The 15,884-nt window shown below is 48.9% G+C and overlaps 9 protein-coding genes across 9 annotated transcripts; 5 read left to right on the top strand and 4 right to left on the bottom strand.

Moving 5' to 3' along the window:
- Nucleotides 1-1,026: 1,026 nt before the first annotated feature.
- On the top strand, nt 1,027-1,647 carry N7509_005414 (GNAT family N-acetyltransferase; the record flags this gene model as incomplete). The annotated part of the gene is made up of 1 exon (XM_056630051.1): nt 1,027-1,647. One exon carries the CDS (start codon nt 1,027-1,029, stop codon nt 1,645-1,647), a length of 621 nt encoding a protein of 206 aa, XP_056489353.1.
- Nucleotides 1,648-1,787: 140 nt separating this feature from the next.
- N7509_005413 (CeGAL family transcription factor) lies at nt 1,788-4,163 on the bottom strand (the record flags this gene model as incomplete). Its single annotated transcript, XM_056630050.1, has 5 exons — nt 1,788-2,048; nt 2,124-2,718; nt 2,778-3,806; nt 3,873-3,964; nt 4,044-4,163. The coding sequence occupies 5 exons, from the start codon at nt 4,161-4,163 to the stop codon at nt 1,788-1,790; spliced, it is 2,097 nt and encodes a 698-aa protein (XP_056489352.1).
- Nucleotides 4,164-4,639: 476 nt separating this feature from the next.
- Nucleotides 4,640-6,478, top strand: N7509_005412 (uncharacterized protein; the record flags this gene model as incomplete). Its single annotated transcript, XM_056630049.1, has 5 exons — nt 4,640-4,918; nt 4,990-5,262; nt 5,321-5,515; nt 5,581-5,646; nt 5,726-6,478. 5 exons carry the CDS (start codon nt 4,640-4,642, stop codon nt 6,476-6,478), a joined length of 1,566 nt encoding a protein of 521 aa, XP_056489351.1.
- Nucleotides 6,479-6,698: 220 nt separating this feature from the next.
- Nucleotides 6,699-8,035, bottom strand: N7509_005411 (replication factor C subunit 4; the record flags this gene model as incomplete). Its single annotated transcript, XM_056630048.1, has 5 exons — nt 6,699-6,891; nt 6,998-7,420; nt 7,488-7,587; nt 7,652-7,872; nt 7,950-8,035. The coding sequence occupies 5 exons, from the start codon at nt 8,033-8,035 to the stop codon at nt 6,699-6,701; spliced, it is 1,023 nt and encodes a 340-aa protein (XP_056489350.1).
- A 507-nt stretch (nt 8,036-8,542) lies between these two features.
- Nucleotides 8,543-9,297, top strand: N7509_005410 (uncharacterized protein; the record flags this gene model as incomplete). The annotated part of the gene is made up of 3 exons (XM_056630047.1): nt 8,543-8,987; nt 9,063-9,131; nt 9,200-9,297. Coding segments are annotated over 3 exons (612 nt in total), but the record flags the coding sequence as incomplete, so codon positions are not given.
- A 182-nt stretch (nt 9,298-9,479) lies between these two features.
- N7509_005409 (protein GET4) lies at nt 9,480-10,759 on the bottom strand (the record flags this gene model as incomplete). Its single annotated transcript, XM_056630046.1, has 4 exons — nt 9,480-10,069; nt 10,130-10,282; nt 10,389-10,645; nt 10,716-10,759. 4 exons carry the CDS (start codon nt 10,757-10,759, stop codon nt 9,480-9,482), a joined length of 1,044 nt encoding a protein of 347 aa, XP_056489348.1.
- Nucleotides 10,760-11,258: 499 nt separating this feature from the next.
- N7509_005408 (DXO/RAI1 family decapping nuclease) lies at nt 11,259-12,936 on the top strand (the record flags this gene model as incomplete). Its single annotated transcript, XM_056630045.1, has 9 exons — nt 11,259-11,333; nt 11,393-11,635; nt 11,739-11,770; nt 11,832-11,859; nt 11,924-11,931; nt 11,987-12,090; nt 12,180-12,350; nt 12,429-12,728; nt 12,785-12,936. 9 exons carry the CDS (start codon nt 11,259-11,261, stop codon nt 12,934-12,936), a joined length of 1,113 nt encoding a protein of 370 aa, XP_056489347.1.
- Nucleotides 12,937-13,021: 85 nt separating this feature from the next.
- Nucleotides 13,022-14,532, bottom strand: N7509_005407 (tRNA dimethylallyltransferase; the record flags this gene model as incomplete). The annotated part of the gene is made up of 2 exons (XM_056630044.1): nt 13,022-14,407; nt 14,482-14,532. 2 exons carry the CDS (start codon nt 14,530-14,532, stop codon nt 13,022-13,024), a joined length of 1,437 nt encoding a protein of 478 aa, XP_056489346.1.
- Nucleotides 14,533-14,879: 347 nt separating this feature from the next.
- N7509_005406 (putative ABC transporter) lies at nt 14,880-15,793 on the top strand (the record flags this gene model as incomplete). Its single annotated transcript, XM_056630043.1, has 2 exons — nt 14,880-15,015; nt 15,084-15,793. The coding sequence occupies 2 exons, from the start codon at nt 14,880-14,882 to the stop codon at nt 15,791-15,793; spliced, it is 846 nt and encodes a 281-aa protein (XP_056489345.1).
- Nucleotides 15,794-15,884: the final 91 nt, after the last annotated feature.

Raw genomic sequence — 15,884 nt, 5'->3', positions numbered from 1 at the left:
GGTACGCTCTAGCTAGAGAATCGTGGTTTATTCCAATCACGGCGGTCTGACATCTCGAGCTGAGAGTCCATTGGCTACTGCTCATTTGAATGATATGTTTTCCTACTTGAGCATGGTCATCGGGTTAAACAATTAATTCTAAGAGGATCTAGACAGAGATTCTTCAGTAGGCATCGCCGGAGAAGGAAACAAAATACCAAAGTACCAAACTATGAAAATTGCCACTCTCGCCGTGTAGGATAAAGCCTCCGATTGTCAAAATTTGGAGAGCGTAATGGTCGCGTAGACTTGCTGCTAGCGGGATGTCATAAGGGTGGCGGAAAACAACCTCTAGTCGAGGCTTCCGCTGCCATCCGATGCAATTTTGCTTCATCAATGCCATTCTCACCTGGGCACTCATGAGAACAAATGGAGCCTTAATTAATGCGTTTGTAGTAGATTAAAGTCTTAGCTCTTCCAGAAATCAAAAGCGCTACTTTGGAGCTATGCCGACACTTTTTAAGGTTATACCAAACTGCCAATACTAGTTTAGTCACCTCATGCAATATTGTGAAGGCTACAAGAAGGAAGCAAAACGGAGGGGATAAAATAATAAGCATTAGAGCAAGCATTGAAAAGACATGACTGTCAAAATCCGGGCATTGAGGTAATAGCTTATCACAATAGTTATATTACCCTGGTTTAACTCTAGTATGTAAAAATAGTAAGACAGCCAATAACATCCAGAACAGAGAGAGAACGAGCCCTAAATAGTCAGCTTACAGGCAATACTTCTAGAAATAAATGAGCCATTCTAAATAGTCCAAGTAATCAGACAACTGTTTTTGGTGTGACTCATCCGAGTCTTTAAGTTCTCACCATTTAGTATATGGAACTTAACTCCGTACTCCTACTTCTTACTATTCCCTTTTAGGTCCCCTACTGAAGAAACAAATCAATTGCCTATACTATAAAAACCACCCCGCGTTATGAAGGAAGGGAGGGGTCCAATAAATCCAATAACCAACTTGAACCTGAACTTCTCAAATGCAAACCTCCCGACTCAAACTAGTCCGACTAACCGAGGACCACCTCCCCGGCTACCATGCCATCTGGTCCGACCCATTCACAACCCGATGGAGCGCTCACGGCCACTGCGCGACACTGGAGGATAGTCGAGAGTGGATGTCAGCTCTACTCCCCGATGTTAATCCCAAGGGAGTCAATTATGCAGTCTTACTGCGCGCGGATTTGGACCCGAGCTTTATCCAAGCGCGGCACGGGAGCGGTAATACCGACGGCGATGGCGATGGCGATAGCGATGCAGTCCTCCGACCCGGCGGCTTTTTGGGATGGGTTGGAACATGGAAGTCGGATCCAGAGCCGGAAGTTGGACTTATTTTTCACCGATCGACGTGGGGACTGGGATTTGCTACGGAAGCCTTGAGTGCATTTTTGGAACTATTTTGGAAGGAAAGGCCTGAATTTGAGCATTTGGAGGCGTGGGTTGATGAGGAGAATTCTGCTTCGAGTAACGTTTTGCGGAAATGTGGGTTTCGTCTTGTGGAAACGCTTAAGGGGGATTATACTTTGAAATGGATGGTGCCTGAGTTGAGGAATAGTCTTCATTTTCGCGCTCGGAGGTCTGATAGTACCACTGACTCCTAGGTGCTACTGGTAATGAGGACAAGAGGACTCAATAAAGTTGACGAAAGCAATCACGTCTTTCAGGCGATGGGCATATGTGTACAGGTTGATATTTGCATCTATTCATACATATAATCGATATACAAATTGCAGCCCAGCTATCATTGCGTAGCCCAAGCTACCTTTCCGCTCGGAATCTGTAGCGACTGAAGGTGGGCCTTATATTTTTCCAAGAAGGGGTGATTTCCACCTCGGAAACTGTGCAATAGTAGTAGGAAATCTTCAGCCAGGGTCTGCGGGTTCGAAGTTGTGGGTATCGAGTCGGTGAAATTACCCAATGGCGCCATTCCGGTCCCATAGGGTGGGTTGATGTTACAGAGAATATCGGTCGCGCTAACTGCAATATCATATAACTTCTCGGTCTAATAAGAAAAAAGAGGTTGGTTAGCATTTTTCCCGAATCCAAGGCCATGGTCAGAGGGGGTAGTGGAACATACAAATCCAATCCCGTGGGCTTCCATCGAGCTAAGTTTCAATGATCGGCAGAGTTGTAATGTTGATTCGGCGACAGAGACGGCATAACCAAATGTTAGATCAGGTCGCTCAGAATGGGACCGTAAAAAGCCATGATTCAGACACAAGAGCCAAACACGGTTCTGAATCCATCTCTGAGTGATGAATACATCTGCGGCCTGCGTTTCACGCAATCCCATGGCCAGAAGAGCATTGTTGTCATTTCGATCCCCTCTTGCTTTCTCGAACCAGTCGTATCCTTTGAATCGCTCGGCTTGGCTGATTTTTTCTAGGCTGTCATACATCGACAGTGCTTTGGCCTCGGTGAATCTTGTGCAAAATCCCTTGCTGATGTCGCATCGTTGATTCCAGCAGTGTATGATGTCTTCGTCGATGACATCGAATAACTCCATCAGTCGAGCTAGGCCCATCATTCCTTCGGCATCTTTCTCGTTGTGAACAATAATACCCGAGACTAGACTGTGAGTTGCATTGTGAAGAAAATCGTGCACAGAGCGCATGCTGAATCCCGGTTTCCCGGAAAATGTTACCGGATGAAGCCGCTGAAGAGCATATGCTCTATGGTAGTATTGTCAGCATCTTTGGGGTTTTCGAAATCAGACATTGGGAGAGCATACCTTTCTGTAATTGATAAAACAAGATATGTCCGCAATCGTTGGCCCTTTTCATCCCCAGTTAAGTCACGATATGATTCAGGGTCATTGAGTCCGAGTGTGGAGGCGAGATCTAACGCCTCTCGCAACCGAAGCCAAGCAGCATTGTGCTGATTGCTACCAAAAAGACAACCGAAAAGAAAGAAACTCGTCAGAACTGCCTCAATGGTAGGATTTTCGCCAAAGTCGGAACAACTCCGCATTTTGGTGGCCTCGTGCATCATGGAACGTGCCTGTGTGGCACGTGACGAAGTCGTTGCACGTTCGTTGATCTCGATTGGTTGCGTCAAAGAAAACGCACACAGCGAAAGCAACATTGCTCCGAACTGGGGATTTTTGCGATGCTCCTGAGACATCATGCGGGTGAAGAGGGAAGAGCGACTGAGAACCGGAAGGGTGGGGTGTAATCGGTCGAAGTATACATCGATCCAAGGTATCATGTTCGATTCATTGATAGCCGCAGGCCAGAATTCGTCTGCGTCTTGGCTATCAGATTGGATCGATGATCCCACCGCTGGGGAGAATGCCATCCTTTGATGATCCTGCGGGGACATATTCATGGCCGAGGCGTCGGGGACTGGTTGGATGATGGAGGGGAGAGATGGTTTGAGGTATATGTTACTTCCGGGGAATTCGAACACTGGTACTTGGGTGCCTAGGTGGTCCGGAAGCCAGTATTCAACGTCTTGCCGGTCGTTCCAACCCACAGCGGCACTGTTGGCATGTGAGTCCATAGACGCGGCATCGGCAGCCCAGGCGTCTACCACGGCTGATGGTTGACCGGTTGGTGCTAGTACAGCTGCCCCATCCATTGGCATCGTGACGTCGCCATGGGGGCCTGCCCAGGATGTCCCCGGGATGGACACGGGCCGGCCGGGTTCCACCGACGAGGTCGGGACATGATACTGGAAAGATTCTTGTTTGGAGATCGGAGTCTCCGAGGGATCTCGAGAGATGATATGAGTTTGCTGGTTTCGGATTTGCGACACGCGACTACAAACATGGTCAGAGCAGTGCCTTCCGGCGCGTCGGCGCGATCATGTCATGACTTTGACTTACTGGCCCGTTGGACCGCGCTTCTTCTGCGGTTGGAGGAATGTACAATCAAAGCCCATCGCCTGACAGGCCTTGCAGGGTTGCGATAAGCTACACTGTCGGAAGGATTAGCGCCCGTGTTGGCGGTCGGCCGGCGAGAGCCAGGGTTAGGGGTTACTGAGGGGCCCGAAATACCTTGATCTTACGGAACTTGCATTGGTCGCAGGCCCGTTTTGCGATGCTGGCGGCATTCTTATTGCGGGTGCGAATGGCACCGGGGGCACCCCGGGACGGCGATCCTGTTGTAGAAGCCATCAGGAAGCCTCCGTGGCTCCATGAAGCATCGAGATAAAAGGCGAGACGGGGTGTGTCGAGGTTGAAGATCTCCCGACCCACTTCCGCCTCGACGGTTGGGAATTCCCCGCCTGGAAAATACGCCGCGAACGGAGGAGCTTAGGTTTTACCTGGTGTTAGCCATGTTTCTAAGGAATCAACTAGAACTAAAGTAAAAGAAAAACTAAAATAATTAAAATAAAGTAAAAGCAAAAGCAAAATCAAAATCGGGGGTGACTCCAACAGGGCCACGAGACTTCTCCAACTACTAGTACTACATACAGTAAATAGTGTACCCTTACTTTACTCTGCAATCCCCCCACCTTTGCCAATGACTCCATTCTTAAATAGCCGGTCGCCTTGCCGAGCCGTTGAAGCGGAGTCCTGTGTCCGCTACTAGCTATTTAAATGCTTGGGTTTCCTTTGAAAATCGAGACTAGACTAACGCATAAAACATAATGGGGTCCACACACCAATCGTGGGAGCAGATCGTCTCCCAAAAGCGTACCGCAAGAGATCAACTACTCGCGCCATATTTGATCGATGATATCGAGCATCGAGGCCCCCGGGCCTTGAATGTTGATCAGCGCAGCCGCCTGGAGAAAGATCCTCAAGTTCAGGAAATCACTGATATCGATAACATCGTTGTTCTGTTACAGCTTCTTCAAAAGGGGGAGTTGACGGCGGAATCGGTGATCAAGGCGTATATCAAAAGAGCTGTGGTGGCACATCAACTGGTAAATTAACTGACCCTTAAGATTATCCTTTTGCCTCCCGCTTAATATAACTAATCTATTTGTAAAACAAGACCAATTGCCTCACGGAAGTCTGCTTCACAGAAGCGTTGGAGCATGCGAAGGCACTCGATGCCGAATTTGAGATAACTCGTCAGCCCAAGGGACCTTTACATGGTATACCAATTACCCTGAAAGACCAATTTAACGTCAAGGGTCTCGATACAACAATCGGATATGTCGGCAGGTCATTCTCTCCTGCAAACGAAGATGCAGTCTTAGTACAGATGTTAAAGAACATGGGCGCCATCGTCATTGCGAAAACGAACCTTTGTCAAAGCATCATGGTCAGTCAGCTCTACCACACAACTAATGACAACAACTTAAACTAACTCTGTCATCTAGTGGGCTGAAACCGAGAATCCACTCTGGGGACTGACAACAAACGCCCGAAACCCTTCTTTCACACCAGGAGGCTCTACCGGAGGCGAAGGACCACTACTCGCTTTACACGGCTCTATTCTAGGCTTTGGAACCGATATTGGAGGCAGTGTTCGCATCCCACAGAGTGTCGCAGGCCTCTATGGCTTAAAACCCAGCGTATGCTCTTCTTTCATCATATGCTCAGTTCTTCCCGCATATAGTTCACTCACAATTCCCAACAGAGCAGCCGATTCCCATACCACGGCCTTCCCGTATCCACCGAAGGCCAGGAACACGTTCCATCGTCAGTAGGTCCAATGACCCGGGACCTCGCATCGATCTGCTACATCACACAACTCGTGACAAACGCCAGACCCTGGAATCTAGAACCCACGCTGCGCACCACTCCCCTGGAACGAACTATCATTCCGAGAAATTCAACAACGCCCACTAGTCATCGGACTAATTCTCGACGACGGCGTCGTGAAAGTTCACCCACCCATCGCCCGGGCATTACGCGAACTATCCGCAGCATTGAAAGCCGCCGGTCATGAGATTGTGATATGGGATACATCCGACCACGCGACCGCGATCGAAATAATGGATCAATACTACACAGTCGATGGGGGCGAGGATATTCGACGCGATATCGCAGTCGCGGGCGAACCTTATATTCCCCACGTCGAGGCTTTGGTTAATCGTGGCAAACCAATTTCCGTATACGAGTATTGGCAGTTGAATAAGCGTAAGGCTGCTGCGCATAAGAAATATCTTGATAAATGGAATGGTGCACGATCGGATTCGGGAAAGCCTGTGGATATACTTTTGAGTCCGACTTTGCCGCATACGAGTGTTCCGCATCGAAAGTTTCGTTGGGTGGGTTATACGAAGATTTGGAATTTTCTCGATTATCCGGCTTTGACGTTCCCTGTTGATCAGGTAAAGGCGGATAGGGATCAGCTACCTGAGGAGCCGTATAAGCCGAGAAATTCGGTTGATGAGTGGAATTGGAATCTTTATGATGCGGAGCAGGTGGATGGGTATCCTGTGAATTTGCAGATTATTGGGAGGAAGTTGGAAGAAGAGAAGGTGCTTGGGGCGGCGACTGTTATTGAGAAGATATGGAAGAGCCGTATCTAGATATTAATATTTTTTAGCATGGATTAGATATAAGAGGCAATTTTGAAACTTGAACTAGAACCATATCTACCACCCTACTTATCTACTCAGGCACGAGCTTCAAATCCGCAACATAATTCATGATAGGAAGAGGCGAGACCTAGGGTCTACCTCCAATTTATTCAATTCACTAATCAGAAACCGCCAACGCCACTAGAAAATGCTGTTAGATATCGTATTTTTATGCCTTGGGAGGCACGAAAAGCTCGGGCTTCATGTTGATTTTGCATAGCTTCGAGATACACCCGCTCAATTGAAGTAGCGACTGCACACCATCGAGGATACGCATGTGAGTGAAACCAATCTCGCGAACAAATTCCAGCTTGGAGTGCTCCGAGAGAGTGGGAATAGACTTTGTGACTCGGAACATGGTGCTGATAATATCGTGGGAGGGAGTATCCGAGATTCCTATCAACAAATGTTAAAAAAAGATCAAAAAAGACAGATTAGTTGAGTTTTCAAAAAAAAGAAACAACTTACCAGAGCTCATTGAGTCCCTCTAGAGCCGCGTCTACTTTACCTTCCCAGCAAGCCTTGATCATAGCTTGAACCTTGACTGGATGAGGGCTATCCACAACACGGAACACATTATCGCCACTGACGAAGCCAAATCCAGACCAGGTACTTTGCAGATTGTTGATTGCTTGTCGCATGTCGCCCTCGGCGCTGAAAACGAGTGCGGCTAGACCGTCATCTGAGGATTGGACTTTCTCCGCTTCACAGATTTGTGTCAGTCGCTTCACGACTTGGGCGTCTGTTAGACGAGCGTAACGGAGGATGGCGCAACGGGACTGGAGGGGCTCGATAATTTTGTTCGATTGGTTGCAGGCGAAGGCGAATCGTGTTGTCGTTGAGTAAATTTCCATTGTACGGCGCAGAGCTTGTTGGGCACCGGGTGTCATGCTTTAAAATGGTTAGCTTGGGAAGGGTAGGGTGTGGTAGGGTGTATCTAGAAGTCATCGTGACTAACCTATCAGCTTCATCAAGAATCACAAGCTTGTGACGGCCATGCGGCAGGGTGACCTTCTTTTGAGCAAAGCCCTTGATACGGTTGCGAACCACATCGATACCTATTTAGAGCATCAGAAACGCATATTCCCAGTTGTCCATAGTGTAAGAATTGTCCAATCTGACCTCTTTCATCACTAGCATTCAGCTCCAAAACAGCCTCTTTATACGAATCACCCAACAATTGTCGGGCCAGACAGAGGACCGAGGTCGTCTTTCCAATACCGGGCATGCCGGAGATAATAACGTGAGGCATATTTCCATCTTTGGCAATTATTTTTAACCGTTCAATTGTCTCCGTGTTGCCGACGATGTCATCGAGAAAGACGGGGCGGTATTTCTCAACCCTGCAGCGGAGAAGCAAATGAAAAGTTAGCCAATGTACGTCCCCCCGTGTCATGCCACATGAGGTGTGATTGATTACCAAGGAAGCTCGTAGTCCACAGCAGCACCTGCAGTGACAGCTTTGGCGCCATTTTGCGCACTCGAGGAAGATTCGGCTTGTGTCATATTGGGTGGTTTGGGGGGTGGGAGAAGCGGTAACGTTTAATTGCAGAGACGCGAGAGGGTTCCCTCGCGCGCGTGTTGCGATAACGGCTTATCAGTAGGCGGAACCACTCTTACTAGTACTGTACTGTAGGGTGCCATTGTCTGTTCCTACCCTCCCAAGTTAACCATTGAACACCAGACAATAGCTGAACATCCGTGGGTAATTGGTCAACTGGTCTATCACTAAACCTTTTATCTTTGCACACTCATTCGCTAAAAGAGTCTTGTTGCTGGCCGATCAGCCTTGATATCCCATCTTTCTGCCGTTCGCGGCCCATTCCATTCCTCCATCAACTTTCCTCCCTAAGCTCTCCACCAGCTATTCTTACCCCCAGCAAACAGTCCGAGAGAGCAGTCCACTCTGATACACATACTTTATCAATACAGAGTGTGAGATCTCTCATTCATTCACTCCTTCAACTCGTGTTCATTCAACACTCGACGTGATCCATCCCCACCAACACCCAGAACCGCGTTTCCTCGTACACTCCGCCGCAAAACACCACGCCAGTCAACCCTTTCCACCGATCTCTGTCAAAACTCGCATCCATGATGGGCCAACCGACCGTTCGTTCCAATATATTCCAACAAGGCCTCAGCCGTCGCCCGGCCTCAACAGGACCACCCAATGGCAATATGTCGTCGGGGAATAATCCACTCGCAACTCGCCCTTCGCATTCGCATAGGCTCAAGCCGACTACGACCTCGGACTCTTCCTCTTCTCGCGGAATCAAGGTATCAGAGAATAAGGATATTGTGGTCAGAGACAAGAATGGCGGTTATAAACTTGAGGTTCCCGCTTTGCCGAATGGATTGGTTGGTGAGAATGGTGAGGAGCTGGGTGAACTTGATCCAGATGAGTCGGGTGAAATGGGTCTTGAGGCGACGGATATGGGTGGACGTGATAAAGAAAGTATGTTTCTTGGATTGAACGGGGGGAGTTTTTGGAATGAATTAAATTATTCGTGAACTAATGATGTTGATCTAGAATTTGACGCCGCACTCGTTGAGATGATGATTCGTCATCGGAATAGGCAGTCTAGTGGTGAACCTGATGGTAGGTTACAAGTTTTGAACAAAGACTGCTCTCTCCCCCTCTTCGAACTGCTGCTAAACCATACTCAGAAATTTTGGATATTGTCCACCAAAGTTTGCGCAAAAAGGCCGCGTCCTTGGATGATGATAGTTGGATGTTCGAGCCGGAAAAGGACATTGGATTCTAATGAAAAGAAATCTTCAATTATGCGCTACAGGTGTTCTTCATGTTCATTACACTTTGGATTTGGGTATGTTCAACAATGTCCATGGGACATTCTTTCTCTCAAACGAGGCGGATAGGCAGAGCAGAGCAAGCAGCAAGCCCGCCACTCGATTCGCGCCAGACGTCACATCACTTCACATCACTCTAGTCAAGCTCCATACTGGAAGGAGGAGCAGCCTCGACCTTCTTCGCGGGCCTTTGAGCCCGTCTCCCACCAGCATTATCCTGACCACCCTGACCGCCAAAAAGCATATTGCTCATCATATCCATGAGAGGGTTGCCCTGGCGAGGGATCTTGATAGCGAAATACTGCTCGCCAATCTGGGCCAGGAACTCATCCCAAATACCAACGTCCCGGATCTGCGCCGCGTAGTGCGCAGTCAGCTGTTTGAACAGATCTGCGCTTCCGCGCTGGACGGTCAGCAGCAACAAGCTGATGAAGTTGAGCAAGGGTAGTGCGGGGTACACGCGGGCGTCGGAGCTTGAGCTGCTGACGTCCTGCACGGCGAGCGAGGGGTTCGATGTTGAGAGTCGGGTGGTGAAGAGTAGCAGGGCTTTGTTGGCGCTGCGGAGGTTGCCGGTTAGGAGGTATGGGAAGACTGCGCGTGATGCGTAGATGGCTGCGGTGTGTGGATCGTCGTGGGTGTACCACTCGTATTCCAGCTTCGCCAGTGTCTCTGCCGATTCCGATGTTCCTAGAATAAGATGCTTCTCGGCGTCATACGGCTCGTTGTCTGCGTGGAAAAATCGAGTTAGAAAATCCAGGACAAATAACCTAAAGCCAAACGACGTACCTTCCGCGTAGACCGAGCCTGCAGCATGGTGCAGGTCTGGATCACCTCGCTCCAGCGGTCCAAATCGGCTACTCCACCCCATAATCTCTTGAATAAAGCGCTTCCGTGTAGGTTCGTCCGAGGGGAACTCGCGCAGAAGTTCGATCAAGCGCTCTGTAAACGGGCGTTAGCTATTTTGCGTCGCGGCGCCAGCCCCTCCATAAACCTCCAACATGACGAGATCATGATCACGATCTGCAAGCCTTGCGATAACACTCACTCTTTCTAGCCCGACCCTCAGTATCATTGTCCTCTCCTGAAATTTCCCACTCGGCCTTATTGTAAACCTCCACCACCAACATGATTGCCAGATCACCACCACTGGCCGAGGCACCCTGCTGGGCACCGGCTCTTAGCAGAGCCGTTGCACCGCCAGCTAGAAGATCGGCGGCGGCATCGTAGTTGGACTGTTTGATATAACGCACTGCGATGGTTCGCAGCTGTTGGTGTGCTTCGTAGTAGGCTCCGTCCGCGATCCTGGGAAAGAATGTGGGCGTTAGTCACTGAATGTTGTCCCGTTCCACAAGAGCAGAATGCGGTGTCTCACTTCTCTCGCTGGCGGGCGATGACCTTTTCAATGCGGGAGGTCATCGTGGGATTATGAAGAGAATGAAATCCTAGACAGTCGATGTAGAGATGTTAGAAAGTAAAGAAATCAAGCTCAGTTGAGGCTCCAAGTTCGCAAAGCGAGATGAAGCGGGACGTTCGCGGGGAGTTGGAAGTGCTGCAGTTGCAGCAAGTCGAAAGTTGGTGGGGAACGCGGTAGCTCTGCACAAAAGTTAGGTACAACCATTGACATTACACATTTCCTTCCGCACGCCAGAACCGACTGCGATCTTCTTAATTCATATATCTCTTCAATCTCTCGGGGTTATTCGTACTCACCTTATCTACGCAGAATTGAAACTATCGCAGGAACATCTCTGAAGCGCGCCCCTTGCGACGAACTCCGGCCCAGCTCAGTCTCCTATGCGCGCCGACTAGTGAACCATTCTCTCGAATCAAGCGCTGGGAGCAGCGCTGCTTTGCACCTCAGCCTGGCCACAATCCATATCCAGAGTCTCGCTAGCTCTTAGGACCAATTCCAGCCATGAGCCAGGCTACATTCAACATTCAACCCGTGAACCGCTTCGGCGGGCAGGGTACTACAATTCGGCGGCCCAGGGTAGGTGGTGCCCTTTTTATTGATTATGTCAATATGTTAACAATCCCTGAAACTATCAGGAAGTAACATGTTTCTCATACGACCGTGATCGCCAATTCATGTTGGGAGAAAGTTCACTGGCCTACTATTACCCGCCAAGTCTTCCAGCAGATCTGAACATCGGCTTTGAGACCTTTCAAAAGCTCAACGATGCTGCGGATGAGCATTTGGATGCTTTACTCGATACTATCGTTGCTCTTGAGAGGGATACGGAGAAGAAATGCGAAACTGATATTATTACCTGGCGAGGGATGATGACGAAGGTAAGATGCGATGCGATGCGATGCGATGCGATGCGATGCGATGCGATGCGATGCAGTGGCCATACTACGTGAACTTCATCCTAATTGTATATGTACTATATAGATCATGGCTGCTCCTTTCAATATGTCAGATGGGTATGTTATGCAGCAGTTTACGGGAAGTGTTCTTTACTCACATAGTCCATTTCATATCTAGTTTCGAGATGAACGCGACATGTTTCCAGGTAAGACCAACCAACTCCCTTGCAAAACTTATTTTATTTGGATAACCGTCTAACTTGGCCATAGGGTACAATGTACGATATTTCTTTCCCTTTTCGAAGCTCAAAGTTACTCTACTAATGAAAGAAGATTCATCGAAGAAAATAATTCATACAAAAACGAGCAAAAAGAGAAACAGAAAGCTCAAAGGATGCCCCCGGGAATGGCATCTCAGGAGCGCATGATGTACTGGGGTATGAAGAAATGCAGAATCTGGAATTCTTGCCTTGCCACACTCCGCAGGCCATTCCTTTGCAAGTTGCTGACCCCGATTTCGTTTCAGGTTACAAGTTCGAAGTTCTTTCTGTTTTACACAAGCCTTGGGATCCTACGACGCGCGCCGAGATCGAAGGTCGCCAGGATGAAGTTGTGAATAATAGTGCGCAGTATTGCTCGGTGGTTAAGACGGGTATGGGGAATGTACGCATGATCCTTGGGGGTGAAGTTGATGCTGGTATGTTTTTGCTTTCTGTCTACCGTTTCATTATATTTGATTTGGTTTGGTTTGATTTACTCACTTCCATCACCATAGTATGGGACTGCAAACCAGAAAGAAAAGAAGACCCAATCCACTGGGTTGAGCTAAAGACGTCGGCGGAAATCCGCAATGAGCGCGACATGCTAAAGTATGAGCGAAAGTTACTCAAGTTCTGGGCACAGTCTTTCTTACTCGGGGTGCCGACGATTATTGTTGGTTTTCGCGATCAGGATGGTATTGTTCGTCGTCTGGAAGAACTTGATACGGCCAGTATCCCTGGTAAAGTCAAGAAGCTTGGACGAGGCTCTTGGGATGGTAATATCTGTATCAATTTTGCTGCACAATTTCTTGAATGTATGGAAACCCTCCTTCTTATTCTTTAGAAACATACTAACACTTCACCTCTGCAGGGTTGAAACACACTATTCAGCAGGATGGGACTTGGAGAATACGGAAGCAAGAGAAATCATCGGTCATCGAGGTGTTCAAGGTTGAAGAGTCAGGTCATGGCGATATTCTCTCCTCTACATTCAGAGACTGGCGGTCACAAGCTCAGGTTTAATTCGTGTCTTCATAATTCTAGGTGGGCCTCTTTAAAGGCCCAATTTTGTACTTATTGTGGGTGGTATCTTTTATCTTTATCATTTTTATGTTTGCCCTTGATCTTCGGCGCTGGCTTCAGTCGCGGGGGCCTTCTTGGCTTTCTCCTCTAGTTCTCGTTTTCGGAAATATTCATCCCGTTCTGCTTTCCTTGCCGCCGACTTGAGGCCCTTCTTGTGCGGAGAGCTAGCCAAATGGATTTTCCACTGTTCTTCGCCGGCCATGGTTTTACGGCATATATCACAGGTAAAACATTGCGTCGTCGAATTTGGCTTTTGAACCGCTTGGTCTTCTTTGGCGCCGAGAACTGTATTCGCAAGCTCCGAGAGAGACTTGGGATCGGGCGTGCTCTTGCCGTCCAGCATTGACTGGACGAGATTCTCAGATGGCTCTGTAATGCAGGATTTCCAGTCGGCGACGTTGCTGCTATCAAGAAGGTACAGGCGATGTGTCATTCCTGCATCAGACATGGCTTTCCATAGCTTATTTCTGATCCATTTGATCTGGGACCGACCATATTGGCGGGTAGCAGTTCTGATCGATTCGATACAATTTGTTTTGAGAGTTTCGAGTTCTTCTCCGCTCTTCAAGTCGGTTTCGGGTTCTTGGAGGGCTGAGAAATAAGGCGCAAGCTCTTTGAACCCAATTGATACCCAGACGCCGCGGGTCATGTCCACCTCAATGCCTTCGGATTGTTTCTGTTGTATATAATCAAACATAGTCTTTGCCTCTGACATTAGGCCCATCTTCAGCATATCATCGACTCGACCGTTCAGCCGTGTATTGAGAATCTCCTTTTCGGCATGTACCCAAAAGATCATGGTGTTGTCAAACCGCAGCAGTCCTTCGTCATTACTAACAGCCTCGTTTTTCAAGAGTTGCTGCTCGGCGTAGATATCCGAAGCTCGCCGTCCAGTTTGGAAGTATATCTCCAACGACCGTCGAATCTTCCGAACATCCTTCGGGTGCCATCGCTGAGCCATCACGGGATCCACTTCTCTTAGCTTTTCCATGAGAACCTCAGGTGACGAATCCAGAATAGGCCATTTTGCCGATGTTGATGTTGACGTTGATGCAGAGGTCGAGGTTATCTCTGAAGATGAAGGCTCCGGTCCATCTTCATCCTCCGACCCCTCGCCGACCAACTGATCCTTGAACAATACAGCCTGGGTATAATAATGTGTACCTCCAACCAAAACTGGCGTTTTCCCACGTGCTCGAATTTCGTCAATAAGCCGGAGAGCTTCGGTTTTGAATTGACTGATGCGCCATGCTTCCTCTTCCAAATTTATACAACTCAGCAGGTGGTGGGGAATGCCGTTTCGCTCCTCGACGGGGATCTGGTTCGTAATGATCGGCAGGCCGCGGTACATTTGCATCGCGTCGCCATTGATAATTTCGCCGTTAAATCGACAGGCTAGATCTACCGCGAGCTAGCTGTAGCTGTTAGCGTGGGTTCGCATGCTCGCGTGCGACAAGAGGTAGGATTGAATGGAGGGGTATTTACCTTGGACTTGCCAGTGCCCGTTGCACCAACGACTGCTATGAGGGGATCCATGACTGCTTTTGCTGTTGCTTTATGACGGGGCCAGAATGATCGGAGGAACGGGAACATCCCGCGCTCATCTCATCGTCCAAGATCGTGAGATTCTGAAAAAGTTGGAGAAGTTGGAGACGGCAGAAAAAAAGCCCCGGCCCCGTCCCCGTCGTGTTATCGCAATCGCAGTGTCAATGGCACCTTACCTCATCCGGGGCCACTCCCGCGTGCCCACACTAGCTACCACCCCCAGTTTAGTTTCTTTACCCCCCGTGTGACTCAATATTACTGCCTAGTTTGGGGTTCTCCTTTTTCTTCTCTTCTGATCATACTCCTTCAAACTTGAAGCTGCCCTAGTTTTGTCCGACATGGCGCCGTCATCCACTGCCCAAGCCCCATCCATCGAGGTGCAGAACCTCTCTTATAAATTCCAAGATGGATCTGCGGGGCTCGAAGATGTGCAATTGAGTCTTCCACCAGGTAGCCGAACGCTGCTAATCGGCGGTAAGTGATTTTTCCAAAGCTTCCGAGTCACAATTATATAGTACTAGTATCTAATACATAATTTCCAGCCAACGGAGCCGGTAAAACCACCCTACTCCGTCTAGTCTCAGGAAAACGCCTAGCACCCAACGACACAATTTCCGTCGGAGGCAAAGACCCTTTCAAAGAAGGCCTGGAAGGAGTCACCTACCTCGGCGTAGAATGGGTACTGAACAGCATCGTCCGCACAGACATCGATGTACCAACCCTACTATCCTCCGTAGGCGGCGACGTCTACACAGAACGTCGTGACGAACTAGTCGATATCCTCGACATCGATCTGAGCTGGCGCATGCACGCTGTTTCGGACGGTGAGCGCCGTCGTGTCCAGCTAGCTATGGGTCTTCTTCGACCCTGGCAGGTCCTTCTCCTTGATGAGATCACTGTCGATTTGGATCTGTTGTCTCGAAGCAATTTCCTTGCTTTCTTGAAGCGTGAGACCGAGACGCGCGCTTGTACTATCGTTTATGCTACGCATATTCTGGACAATTTGGCGCAGTGGCCGACTCATTTGGCGCATATGCATTTGGGTAAGGTTAAAGCTTGGGGACCTGTTGAGCAGTTTTATCAGGAAATTCCGCAGTGGACTTCTGAGAATAGTCGGCTTGGTGAGTTGGTACTTAAGTGGTTGAAGGAGGATCTTGATGCGAGGGGTCCGCGGAAGGGTCGACCAGCGGAGGGGAAAACTTATCAGTCTCTTGAGGGGCTGGGAGGTTATGGACTTGAGAAGCGCAGTTAAAGATGGTATGACTTGACTGCTGCTCTGGTTCGACTTTTACGTTTGTTTTTGTTTTTGTTTTGTTTCTTGTGCTTTGTTCACTCTTCCGGCA

The sequence above is a fragment of the Penicillium cosmopolitanum genome (assembly GCF_028827165.1).
Source record: "Penicillium cosmopolitanum strain IBT 29677 chromosome Unknown utg000006l:49.0-5199605.0:1.0-5204138.0, whole genome shotgun sequence".
In the NCBI taxonomy this organism is placed as follows: Eukaryota; Fungi; Ascomycota; class Eurotiomycetes; order Eurotiales; family Aspergillaceae; genus Penicillium; species Penicillium cosmopolitanum.
The sequence above is the reverse complement of the archived record's forward strand: the minus strand, read 5'-3'. Positions and strand labels throughout refer to the sequence as shown.